Source organism: Stomoxys calcitrans, chromosome 1, assembly GCF_963082655.1.
Source record: "Stomoxys calcitrans chromosome 1, idStoCalc2.1, whole genome shotgun sequence".
NCBI lineage: Eukaryota > Metazoa > Arthropoda > Insecta > Diptera > Muscidae > Stomoxys > Stomoxys calcitrans.
In genome coordinates this window covers 124,312,958-124,336,374 of record NC_081552.1, presented here as the reverse complement: position 1 = coordinate 124,336,374, position 23,417 = coordinate 124,312,958, and the positions used below count along the sequence as shown (strand labels likewise).

General features: G+C 37.9%; 1 protein-coding gene across 1 annotated transcript in view; it reads right to left on the bottom strand.

The window, feature by feature from the left end:
- Positions 1–23,417, bottom strand: part of LOC106093249 (zinc finger protein 2) — a 147,576-nt gene that overhangs the window by 37,620 nt on the left and 86,539 nt on the right. Inside the window, exons 3-5 of the mRNA XM_059360796.1 lie at positions 5,831–5,957; positions 4,349–5,762; positions 3,971–4,152 (exon numbers count right to left, since the gene is read on the bottom strand). Of these exons, the coding sequence (XP_059216779.1) occupies positions 3,971–4,152; positions 4,349–5,762; positions 5,831–5,930 (1,696 nt within the window). The 5' untranslated portion in view covers positions 5,931–5,957. The remainder of the gene's footprint in view (positions 1–3,970; positions 4,153–4,348; positions 5,763–5,830; positions 5,958–23,417) is intronic.

Sequence of the window (23,417 nt, the reverse complement as noted above, 5' to 3'; positions counted from 1 at the left end):
TAGAGCAACCCTGCAATCAGTAGAAACGCGCAAGATGATGGAGAGGTATAGGGAGAAAAGGAGAGAGGAGAAACGTCTATTCTGTAAAATGAAAAAGGAAATGGAAAGACGTGAGTGCGATATGTACAGGAGTCAGAATGAAGTCCGGAAATTCTATCAAAGAATTAAACACCAAACCGATGGCTTTGGTGCAGGCACATCATTCTGCAGAGACAAAGAAGGAAATCTGGTAACTGACACATACAACATGCTGAGGATATGGAAAGAACATTTTACCCAACTGCTAGTGTCTGATGTTGGCGGCGAAGAGGATACCGCAGAACCAATCCCTGATGATGGTATAGAATGTTTACCTCCTAGTCAGAATGAGGTCCAAGTGGCAGTAACCCGAGTAAAGAACAACAAGGCAGCAGGAGCCGACGGGTCATCTGCTGAACTATTTAAGACCGGAGGCGACACGCTGATAAGGCGTATGCATCAGCTTATCTGCGTAATCTAGCTAGAAGAACGCATACCCGATGATTGGAACCTCAGCATACTGTCCCGTACACAAGAAAGGAGACAAGACGGAATGTGCCAACTACAGAGGAATAAGTCTCCTCCCCATCGCATACAAGATACTCTCGAGCGTACTGTGTGAAAGATTAAAACCTAAAGTCATTGAGATAATTGAGCCCTATCAATGCGGCTTTAGACCAGGTAAATCCACCCTAGACCAGATATTCACACTGCGCCAAATCCTGGAAAAGACCCGAGAAAGACAAATTAACACCTACCATCTCTTTGTTGACTACAAAACCACCTTCAATACTCCTTTACGTTCAAAGGTATTTGAAGCCATGTCTGAGTTTGGTATCCCTTCAAAATTAATAAGAGTCTGCAGGATGACACTTGCGGATATGCGTTCCTCAGTAAGAATAGGAAAGAATCTCTCCGAACCATTTAATAGCAAACGAGGTTTCAGACAAGGAGACAGCCTCTCGCGTGATATCTTTAATATCCTGCTGGAGAAGATTATACGCGATGCAGATGTGAATAGATATGGCACACTAATCACAAAAGAGCACATGCTACTCGCCTATGCCGACGATATCGATATCATAGGTTGGTCACCGGAAGTAGTAACTGCAGCCTTTGAAAGAATCGAAAGAGAGTCAGTGAAAATGGGTCTGGCAGTAAACGGAGTTAAGACGAAATTGATGGTTTCAACTCCCAAAAAGCCTTGCACAACTGAGCAGATAAAGAACATGGAGAAAGTTGGGAACCACAACTTTGAGATACTCAGTAACTTTATCTACCTCGGCACCGCCATAACCGAAACGAATGACACCAGTTTTGAGATAAAGCGAAGAATAATACTGGCAAACAGATGCTACTTTGGACTAAGTAAGCAGTTTAGAAACAAGGCCACCTCTCGACAGACGAAGACTACACTTTACAAGACACTGATACTACCCGTGCTGTTATGTGGTTCTGAAGCATGGGTACTTGTGAAAGCAGATGAGGCAGTGCTTGGAGTATTTGAGAGAAAGATTCTTCGTAAAATATATGGACCAGTTTGCGTTAACGGAGAATATAGGCGACGAGCTGTATGAGCTGTATGACGACGATAGCATAGTTACACGCATCAAAACACAACGGCTGCGTTGGCTAGGTCATGTTGTCAGAATGGATGAAGAAGCTCCAGCAAAGAAGTCTTTTGAAGGCAAACACGGTGGTACACGCAAACCGGGAAGACCAAAAGCCCGATGGAAAGATCAAGTTGTGGGAGACACCTCGAAACTTGGTGTCAGAGATTTTAAAATGAGCGCAGAAGATCGAGGCGCTTGGAACGCTATTCTACGTTCGGCTACAATAACAAATATTCTGTCATAGCCAATTAAAGGAAGTACTGTTTTCAAAAAACAGAAAATCCAAGTTTTCATCAAAATCGGCCGAAAAATCTGCATTTTATGGAACAAAAACCAAATTAAAACCATTTTTAAGGTATTTAAAATCATTGAAAAATAATTGTTTTGGCAGACCTTAGCTGATAGTTTTGTAAAAAAGTGAAAGGAGACGCGTAGGTCTAAAAATTGCATATAAAATCTCTTTTTTCCTTTTTGTACTTTTTATACCCTCCACCATAGGATGGGGGGTATACTAATTTCGTCATTCTGTTTGTAACTTGTCGAAATATTCGCCTGAGACCCCATAAAGTATATATATTCTTGATCGTCGCGACATTTTATGTCGATCTAGCCATGTCCTTCCGTCTGTCCGTCCGTCTCTCAGTACGTCCGTCTGACCGTCTGTCTGTCGAAAGCACGCTAACTTCCGAAGGAGTAAAGCTAGCCGCTTGAAATTTTGCACAAATACTTCTTATTAGTGTAGGTCGGTTGGTATTGTAAATGGGTCATATCGGTCCATGTTTTGATATAGCTGCCATATAAACCGATCTTGGGTCTTGAATTCTTGAGCCTCTAGAGTGCGCAATTCTTATCCGATTTGATTGAATTTTCGCACGAAGTATTTTGTTATGATATCCAACAACTGTGCCAAGTATGGTTCAAATCATTTCGAAACCTGATATAGCTGTCATATAAACAGATCTAGGGACTTGACTTCTTGAGCTTCTAGAGGGCGCAATTCCAATCCGATTTGGCTGAAATATTGCATGACGTTTTTTATTCTTACTTTCAACAACTGTGCCAAGTATGGTTCAAATCGGTTCATAACACGATTTAGCTGCCATATAAACCGATCTGAGATCTTGACTTCTTGATCCTCTAGAGGTCGCAATTATTATCCGATTTGCCTGAAATTTTGTACGACGGATCCTCTCATGACCATCAACAAACGTGTTTATTATATAAATCGATCTCTCTATTTTACTTCTTGAGCCCCCAAAGGGCGCAATTCTTATTTGAATTGGCTGACATTTTACACAGGTCTCCAACATATAATTTAATTGTGGTCCAAACCGGGCCATATCTTGATATCCCTCTAATAGCAGGACAAATCTTTTCTTATATCCTTTTTTGCTTAAGAAGAGATGCCGGGAAAATAACTCGGCAAATGCGATCCATTGTGGAGGCTATATAAGATTCGGACCGACCGAACTTAGCACGCTTTTACTTGTTAAAATAAAAACTGTTGTTTCTCCCATTTATTAGTGTTTTCTATTGGAATAAACTAAAAATATGTCAAAACTCCATTTTTACTTTTGGCCAAAAATAGGTCATTGGAACCATAGTGCAGACCCCACTGGTTCTGCATTAAGGAGACGATATATTATTTGTTGCTGCAATCTTTTCTGAGAAATTTTTATCCATGAAGCCTAGAGGGTTGGTATAATTGAATTGAATTGGGGTGAATATTAATTCGTCATTCGGTTGGATTAGCCTCAATATGTGGGTTAGCGGTAAAGAAGGTACATCGACAGCAATAGCTGGGAAAGCATCAGAGGAGGACTCGGTCGCAGCACAAGTGTCAAGCGCCAAATAGAAGTGTGGTGCCACAACTTGTTGCGAAGTCCGACAACCATGTCAAATATTGTCCAAATGGGTAGTCCTGATATAGATCCCAAATGAAACGATCCCCCGATTTGACGTTTTGGGTCTCTAGAAAGCGCGATTGTGACCCAAATTGGCTTAAACTTTGCACTTGGTGTTCTGTTAAGTCTTCCGATAACCGTGTCATGAATGGTCCAAATCGATATCTCCTCGGCAAATGCGATAGGTATAGTCGAGGGTAAATAAGATTTACCCCGCCGAACCTAACTTGTGGTTCTTGTTGATTGTATTATTATAATATTTAACGATTTAAAATACCATTACACAAAATGTATACTTAAATCATGTCATGCTTTAAATAAAAGAATATACGACAAAAATTGCTATAAATACGCATTTCTTATTTTATAGCAAATGCTTTATTTCTTTAGCCACAATTTGGAAAGAGTTCATTTTAATTTTATGAAACACATTACCTGCCAAACAGTAACCGCAAGCCGACTCGCCGTCAGGATGTTTTTCTCGCATGTGAATTTCTAAAGTCTCTTGATATTTGTAATGCCAATTGCATTGCGGGCATTTTAGTGTTTTGCAAGAATTACGGGTTGATTGTTGTGTACTTGTATTTAGACGTGCTGTATTCAAAATCATTTCGCATCTGAAATTAATTAAATACAAGTATGTTAGTAACTATATAACACTTCGTGTTTGGTGTACAAGTTTAAAAACTCAAATCAAATATTAACTGCCAAAACCACTAACTTTCGATTTCGAATCAAGTGACAATAAATAAGTGGTTTTGGCAGAACGAATCAATGGTGCGTATACTCATGATTTATGCAAATAGTACTTACCGAATGCATTCTACGTCTAAGGGGCGACCATTGATGTGATCGGAACATGCTCCTATAGTAAAACTGGTTGTTACTGATGGTGGTGCTGCCGATGTAATGGTGCATTGGCGCATATTGCTGTGAGGAACCATATTTTTTGGAACAAGTGGAAGCTGGTTATTGGCAGCACTTCTTGTCGGTGTTATAGCAGATGGGACATTGGGTTTACGTGTTGAATTCTTCTTTTGCTCCTTCATATTAATATTGAGCTCCGCTAATTCGCATGACTTGCAATCGATTCCTTTGCGATCAGTGTGAAGCGGGCAACCCTTTCTAAGAGAAGATAATCGTTCAATACACGTGGGGAATGTGAAGTGATTTTGTTGTTGTAGTTCCGATAGTTGTTGTTGCAGAAAATCACTAATCATCTTTACATTGCCTGAATTTTGTTCAGCGCTAAGAACAAACCAAGATGCGTGCAAAGAGCTTAGTTGAACCGAAGAGTTTGGAACAGCAGCAGATGCAGATTTTTCTTTTTGCTCCCATGAAATATCACTTTTTTCGAGTTGCAGCAAAGAGTTATCTTCCTCACTCTCATTGCAATTCTTGTCCGAGGAAAACTCCATAAGTTTCTCTTCACTTTTAGGATGAATTGATGAAGTCGTTGTTGGTGACATGTCTATTGGCATAGGAGTTTGTGTAGGTGTTAACAATGGATTTTGTGGCATAAGCGTCCGTGATTTATCCTCCGAGTATATTGATCTGACAAAATTAATTGGCGATACTTCATTGTTATCAATATACCCTGTGGGTTTAGTTTCGTTTGATTGAGAGGTAGATGGCAATGGGACAGCAGAACACGAGGTAGATACAGATTGCAACGAAACATTACCCTTTGGAGCTGTTTGTGAATTGTTAGGATCTGAGGACATATCATTACAATCAATATTTTCACGTTGCATTGTGCAACTCGCAAGCTGGGGATCTGCTTTCTTTCCTGTTTCGGTGAGGAAGTGTTTTGATTCGGCGCAATCTGGTTCCAAAAATGAGATCTGCGGATTTTCATCCATATTTCTTTGAATAATTGCACTTGCGTATTCCCTTCGTAATAACAAGGATCTCTCAAATTCTTGCAAGTCTATACCGTGTTCCTTATTTGCGTGCAGTACAAATAATTTAGTAATTCCGAATGATAGTTTACAAATAAAACACATTAATATAGGAGTCTTTATTTGGGTAGTCGTCTCTTCTTGTCGAAAGTTAATACTGGCATCGGTAGCATTTAAAATTTTAAATGTGTGAACTTTTGGATTATTTTGCTGTTGTATGTGGAATTTGGGAGATGTGTACCCATATGACATCGACTGGAAGGGCTTCAAGAGTGATGAAGTCAGCTTTCGATCTAAGAGCAGTGGAGAATCATTGTCGATGCCAACTATAAAATAAAATTAGGAAAATAATGAAAATGAAACTAAATCTTAACTAGGAAACTTTGCTACACACCAGAAACATTTTGTTGTTGTGTTCTCTGTAATATGGAAGCTTCTTCGTCAGCTTTATATGTACTATCATTTATGTCACAAACAAAGTTGCCTGTAAACATTTGAGAGCTTTCACGTAGTATGTTCTTCTGAAAATATAACAATAAAAGAGTTAAAAGATATTATTGTAATATGTGAAGATATAACAGTTTTATAACATCAAGTAATACTCCTGAAACCTAGAGTAAGCAAAATTATACTTGGAATTATTGTATTATTCATCGTAACTAACTTTCTTTACTGTAAACCCTTAAGCAGGTTCGACTACGTCCAAAAACTCTTTAGTGGCAAAAATGTTCCGATAGCTGCAAACGATTATTTGTGTAGTAGACCAATTATTATTCTCATGTGTTTCTCCGACTAAAGGGTGAGTATTTGAGCGAAAAAATTAGTGTAGGACAAAAATACACATTCTATTGCACATTTCGTTTCTGACGCTTCCGTATTAGAAGCAGCTAATGCTGAGGCACCCTATGGCATATGCTGGGGCATAAACGACTTCCATGGAGACATCGACTACGCGGATGACATATGCCTCTTTGCGCATGGCTTTGAGCACATTAAGGCGAAATTTGAACGATTGAATGAAAATGCTGCCAAAGTAGCCCTGATAATCATATCAAAGGCGAAATTGATGAGGAAAGGAATAACGAATTTGACACCGCCCACTATAAATAACCATGTCATTGAAGACGTTGACAACTCCTCCTATCTTGGCAGCAAAATAACAAACCACGGAGGATCGGAAGCAGACATTCGTATCAATAAGGCTAGAAGCGACATTCTAAGACTCAACAAAGTTTGGAAATACAGTGACAACTCACATGATACAAAAGTCAGAATGTTCAACAGTAGTGGGAAATCTCTTTTATAATGTGGCTGTACAACATGGAGCTTGACACAAGCGATTACCCGCAAAATCCAAATTTGTATAAATCGCTGCCTACGACAGCTACTTCGAATTTTCTGTCTAAATCGTATTTCAAATGAGAAATTGCAAATAAAAACAAACACTTTCCCTATCGATGTAGAAATCCGGAAGAAAAAATAGACTTGGTTGGGTCATATCCTACGCCGACGGCGCATTGATATTGCTAGCAATCTGCTAGACTGGAACCCCAAGGACATCGAAGGAGGGGAAGCCCGAAAAAGACATGGATCCGCTGTACCAAAAGACAGTTGGAATCAACCCATATATCGCGGAATCAGGTCAGGGATTTGGCCAACGGTAGAGATGGAGAGAGCGTGTTAATGCCCTATATAGCATAACGAATACAGATCGCTATTCAAAACCATAATGGCGTTGTGACAAAATGGAATGTTTTTAATTTAGCTGTGTATTATAACATCGAAATAAATCCAAATAAACTCTGGAAGAGTTTGAATCACCAAGTTCTTATACAATAATTTGTGACGTTATGACTGATGAACACGGTGGTTGAGGCATAATAAATGTATTCCTTTCGGCCAATAAAAAAATGCGGTCAAGGAATGACGAGTGAGCACATGCAATATTTTGAGGCAAACGCCTTGAAATATTGTTTTTTCAGTTCCGTAATTTTTTTAGCATTGCCTCTTATGAGCGGCGCATAACTTTAAGGTACTGGTAATATACATTTTTGAACGGCCAAGGTACATATAATGGTCAAAATGGGCTGAATGGATTTTTATGAAATTGGCATCAATGGGAGTATAGTGTTTTCAGAGAAGTGACGAATATACATGAACATTAATTTTCCGTAAAGAAAAGCCATGAAAATGAGCGTCCCGAAAAAACGAGGCTTGGTGAAAATCGTTCCGGAAGTGGGAGAAATGGTATATTTAGTATCACAATTGGTACTATTTGGTACTTTCTTTGTAAATTGAGCTAGGCAACTTGAATTGCGTGACTATTAGAAGGCCCGCTCCGCTGCGCCTTCTTTTACTTTATATGGAACAAAAGTTTCCTTGGAATATTTATTTTCGACAATTAAAGATCTTTTAGTGAAATACCATGCAAACTTGACTAACAGTTTAACATTATAAGTGCCTTTATCTGAATCCCACATGATTTTTATTGGTCTACGAATTTAAGTTTGGATGTAAGGTGTACTCTATTCATTTCAGCCCGATATTCTCCTGATGTCTAATTAAGTGGTGTCTTCGGGGGAGAGGTGGTCCCCCAGATACTTGGCGCTGAAAAAATATCAGCATCGTGCTCTTCTCTCAAATACCATTTATTTAAACCCCATATTGTCATTGGCTTAAGAGGAGTTAACAGGATGAGGTGTTCCCCAAACACATGGCCCCAAAATAGGTTATCAAATTTGTTTTCTAATCTCATATACATTTCATTTGAGCCACATATTGGAATGGTCGAAAAATTTTTTCCCTTTGGGGGTGTTTTGGGTCCTACATTTGGATATCAAATTCGTATTCTACTCCCAAATACCTTTATTTGAGCCCCATATTGCGATGGTCACTAAAAAATTGCTGTTTGTGGGGTATTTTGGGAAAGTGGTAGACCCCCAGAAAATTGGTCCCGAAAATCATCATATCAATTCTTACTCTACTGCCCAATACCTTTCATTTAAGCTCCACATTGACATGGTCGGTAAATATGCCCTATTTAGAGGTGTTTTGGGGAGTGGGTGGTCCCCAAACACCTAGCCCTGAAAAAATATCAGCAACGTGCTCTATTCTCATATATCTTTATATCATTTATTTGAACCCCATATTGCAATTGCCCTCAAAATTGGATATCAAATTCGTTTTCTAATCCCATTCAAACTCCTTATTGCAAAAGTCAGCAAATATGTCCGGTTTGGGGTATTGGCCCTAAAAACTATGAATATTTAGTTCCACTCTCTTTAAGACCCAAATTGTCTTGGTGAGCAAATATGTCCTATTTGGGGGTTGTTATGGTGGTGGGACGTCAGCTAGACAGTCGGCCCCTAATGTTGATATCAGATACGTGGTCTACTCCCACATACCTTTAATTTGATATTTCAATAGTCGGCAAACATGACCGGCTTGGGGGGTGTTTTGTGGGATGGGCGGCCACTCAGTGAGTTGGCCATGAAAAAATATATCGGATTCGTATTCCACTTTAAAAACCCTCTTATTTGAGCCTCATATTGCAATAGTCAGAAAATACTAACTATTTGGGTGGTGTTGTGGAGTGGCACCTTTTCCCGAATATTGATATCAAATTCGTGCTTTACCCCCAAAGACCTTTCATTTGAGCCCCATATTGCTATGGTCGTAAATTTGTCCCCTTTGGGGGATGTTTTTGGTGATAGGCGGCCCCAAAACACTTGGCCCCGTATTTGGATATCAGATTCGTATTCTACATTCAAATATCTTCTATTTAAGCCAAATATTCCCATGGTCATTAAATAAGTCCTGTTTGGGGGGTGTTTTGCGAAAGGGGTGGACCCCCAGAAACGTGGTCCCACATTTGGATATCAGATTCGTATTCTACTTGCAAATACCTTTTATTTGAGACCCATATTGCCATGGTCGGTAAATATGTCCGATTTAGGGGTGTTTTGGGGGTTGGGGTGGTCCCCCTAGCACTTTGTTCGACAATTGGATATCATTAATACCTTTCATTTGAGTCCCATATTGTCATGATGTCATGATTGGTCTAAATATATGTTTGGTAGGTTTTAGGGTCGGGCAGCCCCCCTAGGTACCCCATCCGAAATTTGGATACCAAATTTTGATTTTTTGGGTACTATATGAGAGCACACAAAATTTCGCTTAAATCGCACCACCCATCTCCGAAATCTGGCGTTTCTGAAAATTAGGGTAAGGGGGAGAGTCCGCTCCCCCTTCAGATATCAAAAAATGTAGTATCGTATTTTCACCACGGGGACATTATGCAGCATCTGTGAAAATTTCAAGAAAATCGGTTCAGCCGTTTCTGAGTCTATAAGGAACACACAAACATACAAAAAAACAAACAAACAAACACAAATTGATTTTTATATAAAATTGATGGTAGTCTTGACAAAAATACGATAAGTTGTACCAAATACAAATCGCAGTAGGAGTGGAAGAAAACGTTCTTAAGTGCTATAATTGGAACTACTTGGTTCTTTCTTTGCAGACTGAGCTACAACTCTAAAATTTAGGATACAGGTACATCGTGGCAGTATGTACCGTGTGACTAAAAGTTTTTTTTTTTTTTTTTAAAAAAAATGGTACTAAAACGAAAATGGTACCTTCTTGTTGGATTAAATTACAACTCTGAAATTTGGATTACAGTTACATCTAAGCATTATGTATCAAGCGACTAGAAGATATTTTTGATACTCGATCATTTTGGTACTCAAAAGTAAAAAATTGTACTCTATTTACGGATAGAGCTAAAGTTATCAAATTTGTAGTACAATTACACCTTAATAGTATAAATCGGCCAAATAGAGTTTTTTTAATTTGCATATTTTAACACTAAAACTTTCAAAATGTTACTATCTTTACGGATCAGGCTGAAGCTCTTATAATTTTGATACTATTACACTTTGATATCGTTTACAATAAAAGAAGAAGTATAAACACAGCCAATTGTTGTTGGTTTTTTTCTAAAGCATTCGTTATGGGTGTGAATGCAAAGCCATAGTATTAGTGATGAGAGTTATATAAACAAGTGGAGCGAGAGAAAAAGTATCACTATTTAGGTGAGGGTGTGATGTACGTGGCCCTGTTTGGCATGTAGGTCAGCCAATTCCTTAAAGCTCGGCTTTGGCCTGCGAGGTATTTGCATTTTTGCTGTTGCTGTTTGTATATGTTTTGCGAGGCTGCACAACAAAGCTAACAATTTTATAACTACAGGTCATATGCAGTAGGTGGGTTTTATAAAGGCAAGTTGGTGGTACATATTATAGTCAAACAGCTGAATGGATTGTAATGAAATTGGTATCAATCGAAAGATATTTTTCCAAAGATATGAATGTATATTATTTAACGGCCAAGGGTTTTATAAAGGCGAATTTGTGGTACATAGTACGGCTAAACCGTTGAATGGATTTTAAGGAAATTTGCATGAATCGAAAGATATATTCCAGAGATGTTCGGAATATATATGAAAATTAATTTTTCGAAAATAAAATCCACGAAAATGAGGAATTAATGCTAAATAAAAGAAGTAGAATCAAAAACTCAGCAATTTGTTGTTGCTTTTTACTTAAGCATCCGTGCGAGAGGTGACTGGTATGTGCGAGAATAACAGTATGCTAAAAGAGGTCACTATTAGGTTGCGAGTGTGTAGTGGTGTGATGAGTGTGGCCCTACTTGGTGTTCTTTGGCATTTAGGTCAGTCAGTAGCATACGATGCGGCTGTGGACAATGACGTTTGCGGTTTAATATGTTGACAACGGTCAAAAACAACATTGACAACGCATTTATTTAAACTTTGAAGTAAACATTAAAAGGAGTCAAAGTAACTAATTGTGTGGCCACACTATGCACTTAATGAATGGAATAGTTTACAAACAACTATTTCAATAAAGGAAAGAGGTTGCATTATTTTTGCTTAAATTATATGATGGCTCCCATATGTTTAAGGTTCAAAATCTATGTTCGTATGGACTTAGATTTAACTAACTTCTAACTATCATTATTCTAACTTTGTTAATTGTAAACCAAACGGACCATATTTGACACGTATGTTGAAGGTCATGGGAGAAGCCGTTGTACAAAATTTCAGCCAAATCGGATAATAATTACGCCCTCTGGAGGCCCAAGATGTCAAGATCCCAGATTGGTTTATATGGCAGCTACATCAGGTTATGGATCGATTTGAACCATTTTTGGCACAGTTATTAGAAGTCATAACAAATCATGTCATGCGAAACTTCAGCCAAATCGGATAAAAATTGCGCCCCCTAGTGGCTCAAGAAGTCAAGATTCAAGATCCGTTTATATGGCAGCTATATCAGGTTATAGACCGATTTAGACCATACTTAGCACAGTAGTTGGAAGTCATAATATTACACGTCGTGGAAAATTTCAGCCGAATCAGATAGAAATTGAGCCCTCTAGACACTCAAGAAAGCAAGATCCAAGATCGGTTTATATGCAGCTGTATCAAAACATAGACCGATATAGCCCATTTACAATCCCAACCGACCTATATTATTAAGAATTATTTGTGCAAAATTTCAAGAGGCTAGCTTTACTCCTTCGAAAGTTAGCGTACTTTCGGCAGACGGAAGGGCGGACAGACATGGCTATATCGACTTAAAATGTCATGACGATCAAGAATTTATATACTTTATGGGGTCTTAGACGAATATTTCGAGGAGTTAAAAACAGAATGACGAAATTAGTATTCCCCCATCCTATGGTGAAGGATATAATAAAATTGTGTATTATAACGTCGAAATAAATCCAAATATTGTCTAAAAGAGTGAGAATTACCAACTGTGATCTGCTTATAATTCGTTAACATTTGAGTTTGAATTATGCCCCAACATTACATAGAATATGTACAGTTCATTGTAAATGCTTGACGTTAAATTAATTTAGAAGTAAAGAAAAAACAAGTAAAAGCGTGCTAAGTTCGGCCGGGCCGAATCTTATATACCCTCCACCATGTATCGCATTTGTCGAGTTCTTTTCCCGGCATCTCTTCTTAGCAAAAAAAGGATATAAGAAAAGATTTGCTCTGCTATTAGAGCGATATCAAGATATGGTCCGGTTTGGACCACAATTAAATTATATGTTGGAGACCTGTGTAAAATGCCAGCCAATTCGAATAAGAATTGCGCCCTTTGGGGGCTCAAGAAGTAAAATAGAGAGATCGATTTATATGGGAGCTGTATCGGGCTATAGACCGATTCAATCGGATAAAAATTGCGCACTTTAGAGGCTCAAGAAGTCAAGACCCAAGATCGGTTTATATGGCAGCTATATCAAAACATGGACCGATATGACCCATTTACAATACCAATCGACCTACGCTAATAAGAAGTATTTGATCAAAATTTCAAGCGGCTAGCTTTACTCCTTCGGAAGTTAGCGTGCTTTCGACAGACAGACGGACGGACATGGCTAGATCGACACAAAATTTCACGACGATCAAGAATATATATACTTTATGGGGTCTCAGACGAATATTTCGAATAGTTACAAACAGAATGACGAAAGTAGTATACCCCCCATCCTATGGTGGAGGGTATAAAAATAGTTGAACCTGCGAATAACATATTCTGTATATCAAGGATGAAAGGTATGGTAAGAAACTTTATATTTGTCACAAATTCTTGCTAGAATTTATCCCAAAAAACATTTTCTTTGATCGTTAACAAAGTCCAAAGTTTTTCAGAAATAAGTTTACTTGACAGAAATTTCCTTTATGTCCAACGAATTATTTTCTTGCAAGTGCTCAAAATATCCTTTTCATGCGAACCAATTAAACGTAAAACCATCCGTTTTCTGTCTTCAATCATAAGTTGTCTCCATTTCTATTATATAATACTATATATAATGGTTTCAGCCAATTGGATGCACGCAAAAAAATAAAACCTTTGAGGCATTTTTGTTTCTTCTTTTATTTATTTATGTTTATTTAAATTAGACTATTTAGTCCAGACTGATTTCAAAATTGCTTTGTATGGAAAATTATATTTTCCGAAGATAACTCAGATTTAACTAGTAACCCAAACATCTTTCCAGTTTTAATTTTCAGCTGTTGTCACTTTGCTTTTATGTGGTCCTTCCAAGTAAGGCGTTTGTCAAAGTGAAGGCCCACTTATTTCATACTATCATGTTTGGGAATTACTTCTCCATTCAACGATATTGGTGGGCAATCGCCTCGTGTATTAGGGCATACGTGCGATGTTAACAAGGCAGTGTCGTCCGTATAAGTTGCATATGTCAATGTATTCTCTATAGGCATAGCAGAAGAATATATCGTGTACAATACTGGTGCCAAAACACTGCCTTGAGAAACTACGGCCTGAACATCGCATATTCTTGATACTTCGTTAAGAACGCAGTATCAAATAGAAATTTGCGGGTAGAAGCCTTTTTTTCTTACAAAGAATACATTTGTGCCAAACCCTATCGAAAATTTGTTTGACATCTGAGAATAAAGCTGAGCAATACTGCTTTTTCTCAAGAGCAAATCTATTGACATTTATGACTCGATGGCATTGTTCTGGGGTTTCATGTCCATGGCGAAATCCAAACTGATACTCGGGAATAACACCATTTGTCTCAATAAAATCATGTATTTTAGAAAATATAGGCAAAAGATTAATTGAGTGGTAAATATCCTGTTGCATTCCACAGATTATGGTCAGTCTTTTGTGAACAGAAATCGTCACGAAATCGTTTATCTCCATTTTTATCAACTCGTGAAGAAGCTTTGTTAATTCCTTTGAGGCACGATTGAAATTTATTCGGTCGGCTTGGCTTCTGGTGGTCTTCCATATTCTTCTAAATTTTCTTTTACGCTTGACAAAAAATTTAATTTCAGCTGAAAAATTACATACATTTTCTTCATTTGCTGAATTATAGATTAGAGTCGACAAACATCCAGCTTCGTGGACGACACCTGTGAAGTTTTCAATGAGACATTTTTAGGAGAAACCTAATACTTTTATTACGAAGCCTTTCCTTCATTGTAACTATGTAACGTTTCGCTTCAACACATCAAACGTAAGCCATAAATGTAGTATTATTGAATGTAACTAATTTTAAACCCTTTTGCAACTTCGCCTACGGTAAAAGTACCTTTCTTTTGCTTTAAAACCGAAAACATTTTAATGACAAAGGTGTTTAGATAGCCGCAAACGATTTTTCGAAACCCGCCAATAATTATTCTCATGTGCCTTTCCTACTAGAGAGAGAGAGAGAGGGTGTCTATTACTTTTTAAGTTTCGCCTTAGGTACGTCCGATTACAAAAATCATTAGAGCAACGTGGAATGCTTTAAATATAACAGTGTATCATTACATCGAAATGATTCCAAATATATTCCGGAAGAGTTTGAATTACCAACATACTTCTACTTATAATTGGTCAAAATTTTCTTTTATGTGAAACGAATTATTTTTGTAAAACTTTTGCTATATTACAGATCACTACTTACTTTGAAATGGATTTTTCCTTTATCGCATAATAATTACTAAATAATATCAATCATATCAATCCCATGGCAGCCGGTTGTATGTACCGGATTGACCCGATGAATTCCTTCATCGGCAAGGGCTGCCGCCTCAGTGTACCACACACTGCTACTACAACAACAACTAAATAATATATTCGCTAAATAAATTGCTGTGTAAATGTCCCCACTAATTCGTTTACAATGTTTTTATATAAGCATTCTAATTTTATTCAGTTTGGCGTCATTTTAAAAGCGTCATAATTAAAGCAAAGTTTTGAATTGTGCACTTTCCGTGTATATCATCCGCAATCGGTCATGTTTCTACTGACTGATTATCATTCAAGAAAAAATCACACGTAAAAAAGGGATTACGTTCGGGTGGGCAGAATCATGGATTCTGCTAAAAATTTACTCTAATTGGTTAGTTTGCATTTGAATTATTTTGTACAAATGAAATCGGGCAAACATTTAAATGAATTCAAAACCCGGGATTATTTATATGTATTTATAAATCCATCTGGGTGAGATTTAGTGTGAGTGATGGAGGCATAACCCAACGGCGGAAAGAAGTGCGCAGCAGGCTATTTAAAATGCCTGCAAAGAATTCAGGAGGCATTCCAGGGACATACGCGATCGCTTTTAAATATACACGAGGTGTTATTGGTGAACAGGGCATCACCTTTCGCTTCTACAATTAGCACATATTGAAAGAGTGAGTTTACAATGCCTTCTAAAATACAGCTGAAATAGGCTTTATTTTCTTCATGTTTAAAATATCTTAAATTACAAAAACAAATAAAAAATCACTCATTCTTTTTGGTTTTTTAATACATTTTTTTAACAATTATATATTTAATTTTGTTGCATTTTTATTAAACTCTTATTTTTACCATTTTCTGTATTGGTCCTACCTGTACCTTTTGCCGCCAGCGGATTTTGAACATGGATTGTCGCTATTGCTAGTCAGATGTGTTATCAACTCATCCTACCACTTGTTTATAATTTATGCGGCTAAAGTTGAACAACTTTTAGAACAAACAGCATCGTATTTTGCTTCATTCGACACTCAATATTTTTCGCATTATCTTGGAAACTAGTTATGAATTTGGGTTTACTTTAAGTCCACGAATTTGTACTCACACTCAACAAAACATTCATGTGTATGAATCACGCTACGTTGTTATCACGCTGCATCCTTCAAAAATTTATGTTTTGAACTGAAACATTTGCTCAGGTCTGTATTTTGTTAACACGTGGGTTAAATTCTTGAATGGACAAAATCGGATCATATTTGGGTATAGCTGTCATTAAGACCGATCTTCTGATTTAAGGTCTTAAGGCGATAAAAGTCGCATTTATTACCCGATGTCGCTGAAATTTAAAACAGTGAGTTGTTTTAAGCCTCTTGTCATCTGACGAGAATATGGTCTAGATCGAACTATATTTAGGTAAATACTATATGGACCGATATGTCGTTTTAAGATTTAAGCCTATAACATCCTCGTTTATTACCCGATTTGGTGGAAATTACGAACAGTGAGTTGGACTAGTCCTCCCGTTGTTCGAATCAGCGATGATTCAGATCGGGTTATATTTACATATATGTACACTCATAGAAAAAAGCCTGCTGAAAATAGCAATACTGTCTGCTGAATATTAGTAGTTAATTTTACTGTATTGTAGCAGTAGTTCTGCTATTACAGCTTACTGCTGATTATGTTGTTTGCTGAAAATGACTGCTGCTTTATTATGAAGGGGATGTTAGAAGAAAAATTAAAATACAAATATAAATGTGTGTCTCAGTGGATGTTTATTATCACCATTGAATGTATTCTTTTCATAATCGTTTTTCTTTAAATTTAGATACAAAAGACCATGCCAGTCATATACACATTAGTAGAGCAATAACAAAAATGCGAGCTACCTGACCCACAGATGGATCAAGAAGCCTCTTTCCAATAATATTCCACAAATTAAAATCATCTCTTCTCATCTCTTCCAACAATGTTTCTAAAAAAATTAAAAAAAAAAAATGTCTACAGTAATCAAAACAAGTAACAGGCAACCATAAAAGTAGCATACAATTTTGTTTTCAGTAGACTTGTGTATTCAAAACAGCAGATTTTGTTAGTTGAAATAGCAGTAAGAAATGTTCCCTAACACAGCAGCCCTATGTTTGCTGAAGCAGCAGTAAGGTCCGCTTTCCCATTTTCAGCAGACAAAAACTGCTGTTTTAGCAAATACTTTTCGTGGTTTGAATAACAAATTTGGTTAAGTGTAGCTTCCATATAGACCAATCCGCCGATTTAGGATCTTTAGCCCATAAATGACGCATTTATGATCTGATTTCACTTACTCTTGATATCTGTCCTGAATATGGTACAGATCGGGCCATATTTACATATAACTGCCATATAGACCGATCTGGCGATTAAGGGTCTTATGCCATGTCTACATTAACTCGTTTTGCTTACGTCGTTTTAATAAAAATCTCAACCCCTCACACTAGTTGAGATGATTTATTTTTTTTTTGCTTTATGTGTACATTTTTATACCCTCCACCATAGGATGGGGGGTATACTAATTTCGTCATTCTGTTTGTAACTACTCGAAATATTCGTCTGAGACCCCATAAAGTATATATATTCTTGATCGTCGCGACATTTTACGTCGATCTAGCCATGTCCGTCCGTCTGTCCGTCCGTCCGTCCGTCTGTCTGTCGAAAGCACGCAAACTTCCGAAGGAGTAAAGCTAGCCGCTTGAAATTTTGCACAAATACTTCTTATTGGTGTAGGTCGGTTGGTATTGTAAATGGGCTATATCGGTCCATGTTTTCATATAGCTGCCATATAAACCGATCTTGGGTTTTGACTTCTTGAACCTCTAGAAGGCGCAAATCTTACCCGATTGGAATGAAATTTTGCATGACGTATTTTGTTATGATATCCAACAATTATGCCAAGTATGGTTCTAATCGGTCCATAACCTGATATAGCTGCCATACAAATCGATCTTGGGTCTTGACTTCTTGAGCCTCTAGAGTGCGCAATTCTTATCCGATTTGAATGAAATTTTGCACGACGTATTTTGTTGTGATATCCAACAATTGTGCCAAGTATAGCTGCCATATAAACCGATCTTGGGTCTTGACTTCTTGAGCCTCTAGAGGGCGCAATTATCGTCCGATTTAACTAAAATTTTGCACGTAGTGTTTTGGTATTACTTTCAACAACTATGCTAAGTACGATTCAAATCGGTTCATAATCTGGTATAGCTGTCATATAAACCGATCTCAGATCTTGACTTCTTGAGCAAGTGATGGCGCAATTCTCATCCGATTTGGCTGAAATTTTGCATGAGGTGTTTTGTTATGACTTCCAATAACTGTGCTAAGTATGGCGTAAATCGATATAGAACCTGATATAGCTGCCATATAAACCGATCTGGGGTCTTGACTTCTCGAACCTCTAGAGGGCGCAATTCTCATCCGATTTGGCTGAAATTTGTACAAGGCCTTCTCTCACGACCTTCAACATACGTGTCTAGTATGGTCTGAATCGATCAATAGCTTGATACAGCTCCCATATAAACCTATCTCCCGATTTTGCTTCTTGAGCCCTTACAAGGCGCAATTCTTATCCGAATGAACTGAAATATTACACAATGACTTCTACAATGTCAATCAGCATTCAATTATGGTCCGAATCGGACTATAACTAGATATAGCTCCAATAGGATAACAGTTCTTATTCAATATTCTATGTTTGTCTAAAAAGAGACACCGCGCATAGAACTCGACAAATGCGATCAATGGTGGAGGGTATATAAGATTCGGCACGGCCGAACTTAGCACGCTCTTACTTGTTTTTATTTTGTACTAGCTGAACAGGACTCGCCCTGAGGGGTGTTTTCAGGGGTGAGATGGTCCCCCAGACACTTGACCCTGAAAAAAATATCAGCATCGTGCTCTTCTCCTAAAATACCATTTTCTTAAAACCAATATTGCGATTGGTTTAAGGGGAGTTTGTTGGATGAGGCGTCGCCCAAACATTTTGCCTTAAAATTGGTTATAAAATTAGTTTTCTAATCTCAAATACCTTTCATTTGAACCACATATTGCCATGGTCGGTAAATTTGTACTCTTGGGCGGTTGTTTTGGAGGAAGGCGGTGCCCCAAATACGTGATCCCACAATTAAATATCAGATTCGTATTCTAGTCCCAAATGCCTTTATTTGAGCCCAATATTGCAATAATCAGTAAATAGTTGCTGTTTGTGGGGTGTTTTAGGGAAGAGGTAGAACCCTAGAAAATTGGTCCCTAAGTGGGTATCAATTTCGTGCTCTACTCCCCAACACCTTTCATTTGAATCCCACATTAACATTGTCAGAAAATATGCCCGATTAGAAGATGTTTTAGAGAGTAGGGTAGCCCCCCAAACTCTTAGCCTTGAAAAAATTTCAGCATCGTGCTCTACTCTCAATTATCATTTATTTGAACCCCATATAGCCATTGGCCTCAAAATTGGATATTAAATTCGTTTTCTAATTTCAAATACCTTTCATTTATACCCTTTACAGCAAAAGTCAGCAAATATGTCCGATAAGGGGTATGTACCCTATAACCTATCAATATCGAGCTACACTCTCTATAAGACCCAAATTGTCATGGAGAGCAAATACATTCTATTTGGGGGTTGTTATGGGCGTGGGTTGTCCCCTAGACAGTTTGTCCCGAATTTTGATATCAGATTCGTGGTCTACTTCCAAATTCCTATCATTTGAGCCTCATATTTCCATAGTCGGCAAGCATGATCGATTTGGGGTGGCTACCCCAGTGACTTGGCCCTGATAATATATGTCGATTCGTGTTGTACTCTAAAATACTTCCTATTTGATTTTGGGTGGTGTTATGGGTGTGGGGTGGATCCATAAACACATTTTCCCGAATATTGATATCAGATTCGTGCCTTACTTCCAAAGACCTTCCATTTGAGTCCCATATTGCAATGGTCTTAAATTTGTCCTCTTTGAGGGGTGTTTTTGGGGAGGGGTGGTCCCCCAAGCACTTGGTCCGACAATTGGAAATAAGATACGTTTTCTAATCTTAAATACCTTTCATTTGCATTCCATATTGTCGTGATTGGTCTTCCCTAAGGTATCCCATCCGAAATCTGGATACCAAATTTTTGTCTTTAGGTTACTATGTATAAGAGAGCACACAAAATTTCGCTTAAATAGCACAACACATCTCCGAGATCTGGCGTTAAGGGGAGAGTTCGTCCCCCGTTTCAGATATCAAAAATCGTAGTACCATTTTTTCACAACGGGACCAATATGCACCATCTGTGAAAATTTCTAGAAAATCGGTTCAGCCGTTTTGAGTCAATAAGGAACACACAAACGAACAAACACAAATATTTTTTTGGAATAAATTATAATTTTAATTTTTGACATTGTTGATTGCTGAGTTTGTTTAGTACAATTTAGGCATTTATTTGGGCTCACATGCTTTGAATGATTCGTTTTTGTAGCAAACAAATCTGTCGCCCTTATAAATTTTAAAGGAAAAACGAGTCGTTTTCAGAGCATTATAAAGGGAAAATGAGTCGTTTGCTCAAAACAGCTTTGGTCTGAACAGAGTATTAAACCCATAAACACCGCATTTATTTTCCTCTTGCGCTGAAATTTGAAACAGTGAGATTTTTTCAGCATCCGTCACCAAATATGCTCCAGATCGAAACGTATTTAGATATAGCTTCTATATATATGTGAATATATATATGAATCTTATGATTAAGGGTCTTAATCCCGTTAAAAGCGCATTAATTATCCGATTTTGCTGAAATTTAAAACAGTGAGTTGGATTAAGACTCCTGACATCGGACATAAAGTTCATATTGGACTATATTTAGATATAGCAGTCATATAGACCGATCTGCCGATTTGGGGACTTCAGTCCATAACAGGTGTGTTTATTAGCCGATTTCGCTGAAGTTTTAAACAGTGTGTTTTATTAGATCGCTTGACATCCTTGCCAATACCGGTTCGGAGTAAAATATGATGCAGATCAGCCCTTATTTGAATATAACTACACGCGAATAAAATAAAACGTTTGGGAAATTTTAACGACAAGCAAAATACTTTTATGAATAAGTTTTGCTTTTATTGTAATCGTGTAACATTTCGCTTAACATATCAAAGGTTAGCCGTAAACGTAATAGTATTCAACGTTACTAACTTTGTTTGTGTAAACCCATTAGCAGCCTCGTCTACGGTAAAAGGACCTTCCTCTTTTTGTAAAACCAAAAACTCTTTAATTGCAAAAGTGTTTGCGGCAACAATAATTATTCTCTTCTGTCTCTTCTGCTAGAGCGAAAGGGTGAGTATTAGAGAGTATAGAGCATTACTTTGTACAAGGAAAATTATCCTAAGCAGACCCATAGTCTTCCAAATAATTGCAATCGTGTGCCGAAAGTGGGTATCAATTCTTGCTCTGCCCCCAAAACCTTTCATTTAAGCACCACATTGACAAGGTCGGTAAATATGCCCGATTTAGGGCTGTTTTGGGGGGTGGGGTGGTCGCCCAATCACTAAGCCCTGAAAATATATCGGCAACATGCTCTATTCTCATATTTTCCGGTTTGGCGTATGGGCCCTAAAAACTATTAATATCGAGCTCCACAGTCTTGAAGACCCAAATTGTCTTGGTGAACAAATACGTCCTACTTGGGGGTTGTTATGGTGGTGGGAGGTCCCCTAGAGAGTTGGTCCCGAATGTTGATTTCAGATTCATGGTCTACTCCCAAATACCCTTTATTTGAGCTCCATTTTTCCATAGTCGGCAAACATGACCGGCTTGGGGGTGTTTTGGGGGATGGGGCGGCCACTCAGTGACTTGGCTTTGAAAATATATATCAGATTCGTGTTCTAATCTAAAATACCTCTTATTTGAGCCTCATATTGCAATGGTCAACAAATACTTCCTATTTGGATGGTGTTATATATGGAACAATGAGTTTTAGTACACCTCTACACTTTTTTTGTCGTTGAATGTAGTCCAAATAGGACCATATTTGAATATAGCTATCATATAGACCTATCGCCCATCTCCATCTATGTGAATGGTGGCATAACACAGAAGAGTTGATTTTGCAGAAATTCATTTCTTTGCAACTTTGATACAAAATGAAGTTGTAATCGAACAACACGCGGTGAAATAGAATTCAATTCAATTTGAATTTTCGTTTAAAAAAAAAAAAAAAACAAGTAAAAGCGTGCTAAAGTCGGCCAGGCCGAATCTTATATACCCTCCACCATGGATCGCATTTGTCGAGTTCCTTTCCCGGCATCTCTTCTTAGGAAAAAAAAATATACGAAAAGATTTGCTCTGCTATTAGAGCGATATCAAGATATGGTCCGGTTTGGACCACAATTATATTATATGTTGGAGACCTGTGTAAAATGTCAGCCAATTCGAATAAGAATTGCGCCCTTTGGGGGCTCAAGAAGTAAAATAAAGAGATCGATTTATATGGGAGCTGTATCGGGCTATAGACAGATTCAGACAATAGTAAACACGTATGTTGATGGTCATAAGAGGATCCGTCGTACAAAATTTCAGCAAATCGGATAATAATTGCGACCTCTAGAGGCTCAAGAAATCAAGATCCCAGATCGGTTTATATGGCAGCTATATCAGGTTATGAACCGATTTAAACCTTATTTGACACAGTTGTTGAAAGAAAAAATAAAATACCTGATGCAAAATTTCAGCCAAATCAGATAGGAATTGCGTCCTCTAGAAGCTCAAGAAGTCAAGACCCCAGATCTGTTTATATATGACAGCTATATCAGGTTATAAACCGATTTGAAACATACTTGGCGCAGTTTTTGGATATCATAACAAAACACGTCGTTCAAAATTCTTTCTAATCGGATAAGAATTGCGCACTCTAGAGGCTCATAAAGTCAAGACCCAAGATCGGTTTATATGGCTGCTATATCAGGTTATAGACCGATTTGAACCATACTCAGCACAGTTGTTGGATATCATAACAAAACACGTCGTGCAAAATTTCGTCCCAATCGGCTAAGAATTGCGCACTCTAGAGGCTCAAGAAGTCAAGACCCAAGATCGGTTTATATGGCAGCTATATCAGGTTATGGACCGATTTGAACCATACTTGGCACAGATGCTGGATATCATAACAAAACACGTCGTGCAAAATTTCATGCCAATCGGATAAGAATTGCGCACTCGAGAGGCTCAAGAAGTCAAGACCCAAGATCGGTTTATATGGCAGCTATATCAAAACATGGACCGATATGGCCCATTTACAATACCAACCGACCTACACTAATAAGAAGTATTTGTGCAAAATTTCAAGTGGCTAGCTTTACTCCTTCGGAAGTTAGCGTGCTTTCGACAGACAGACGGACGGACGGACGG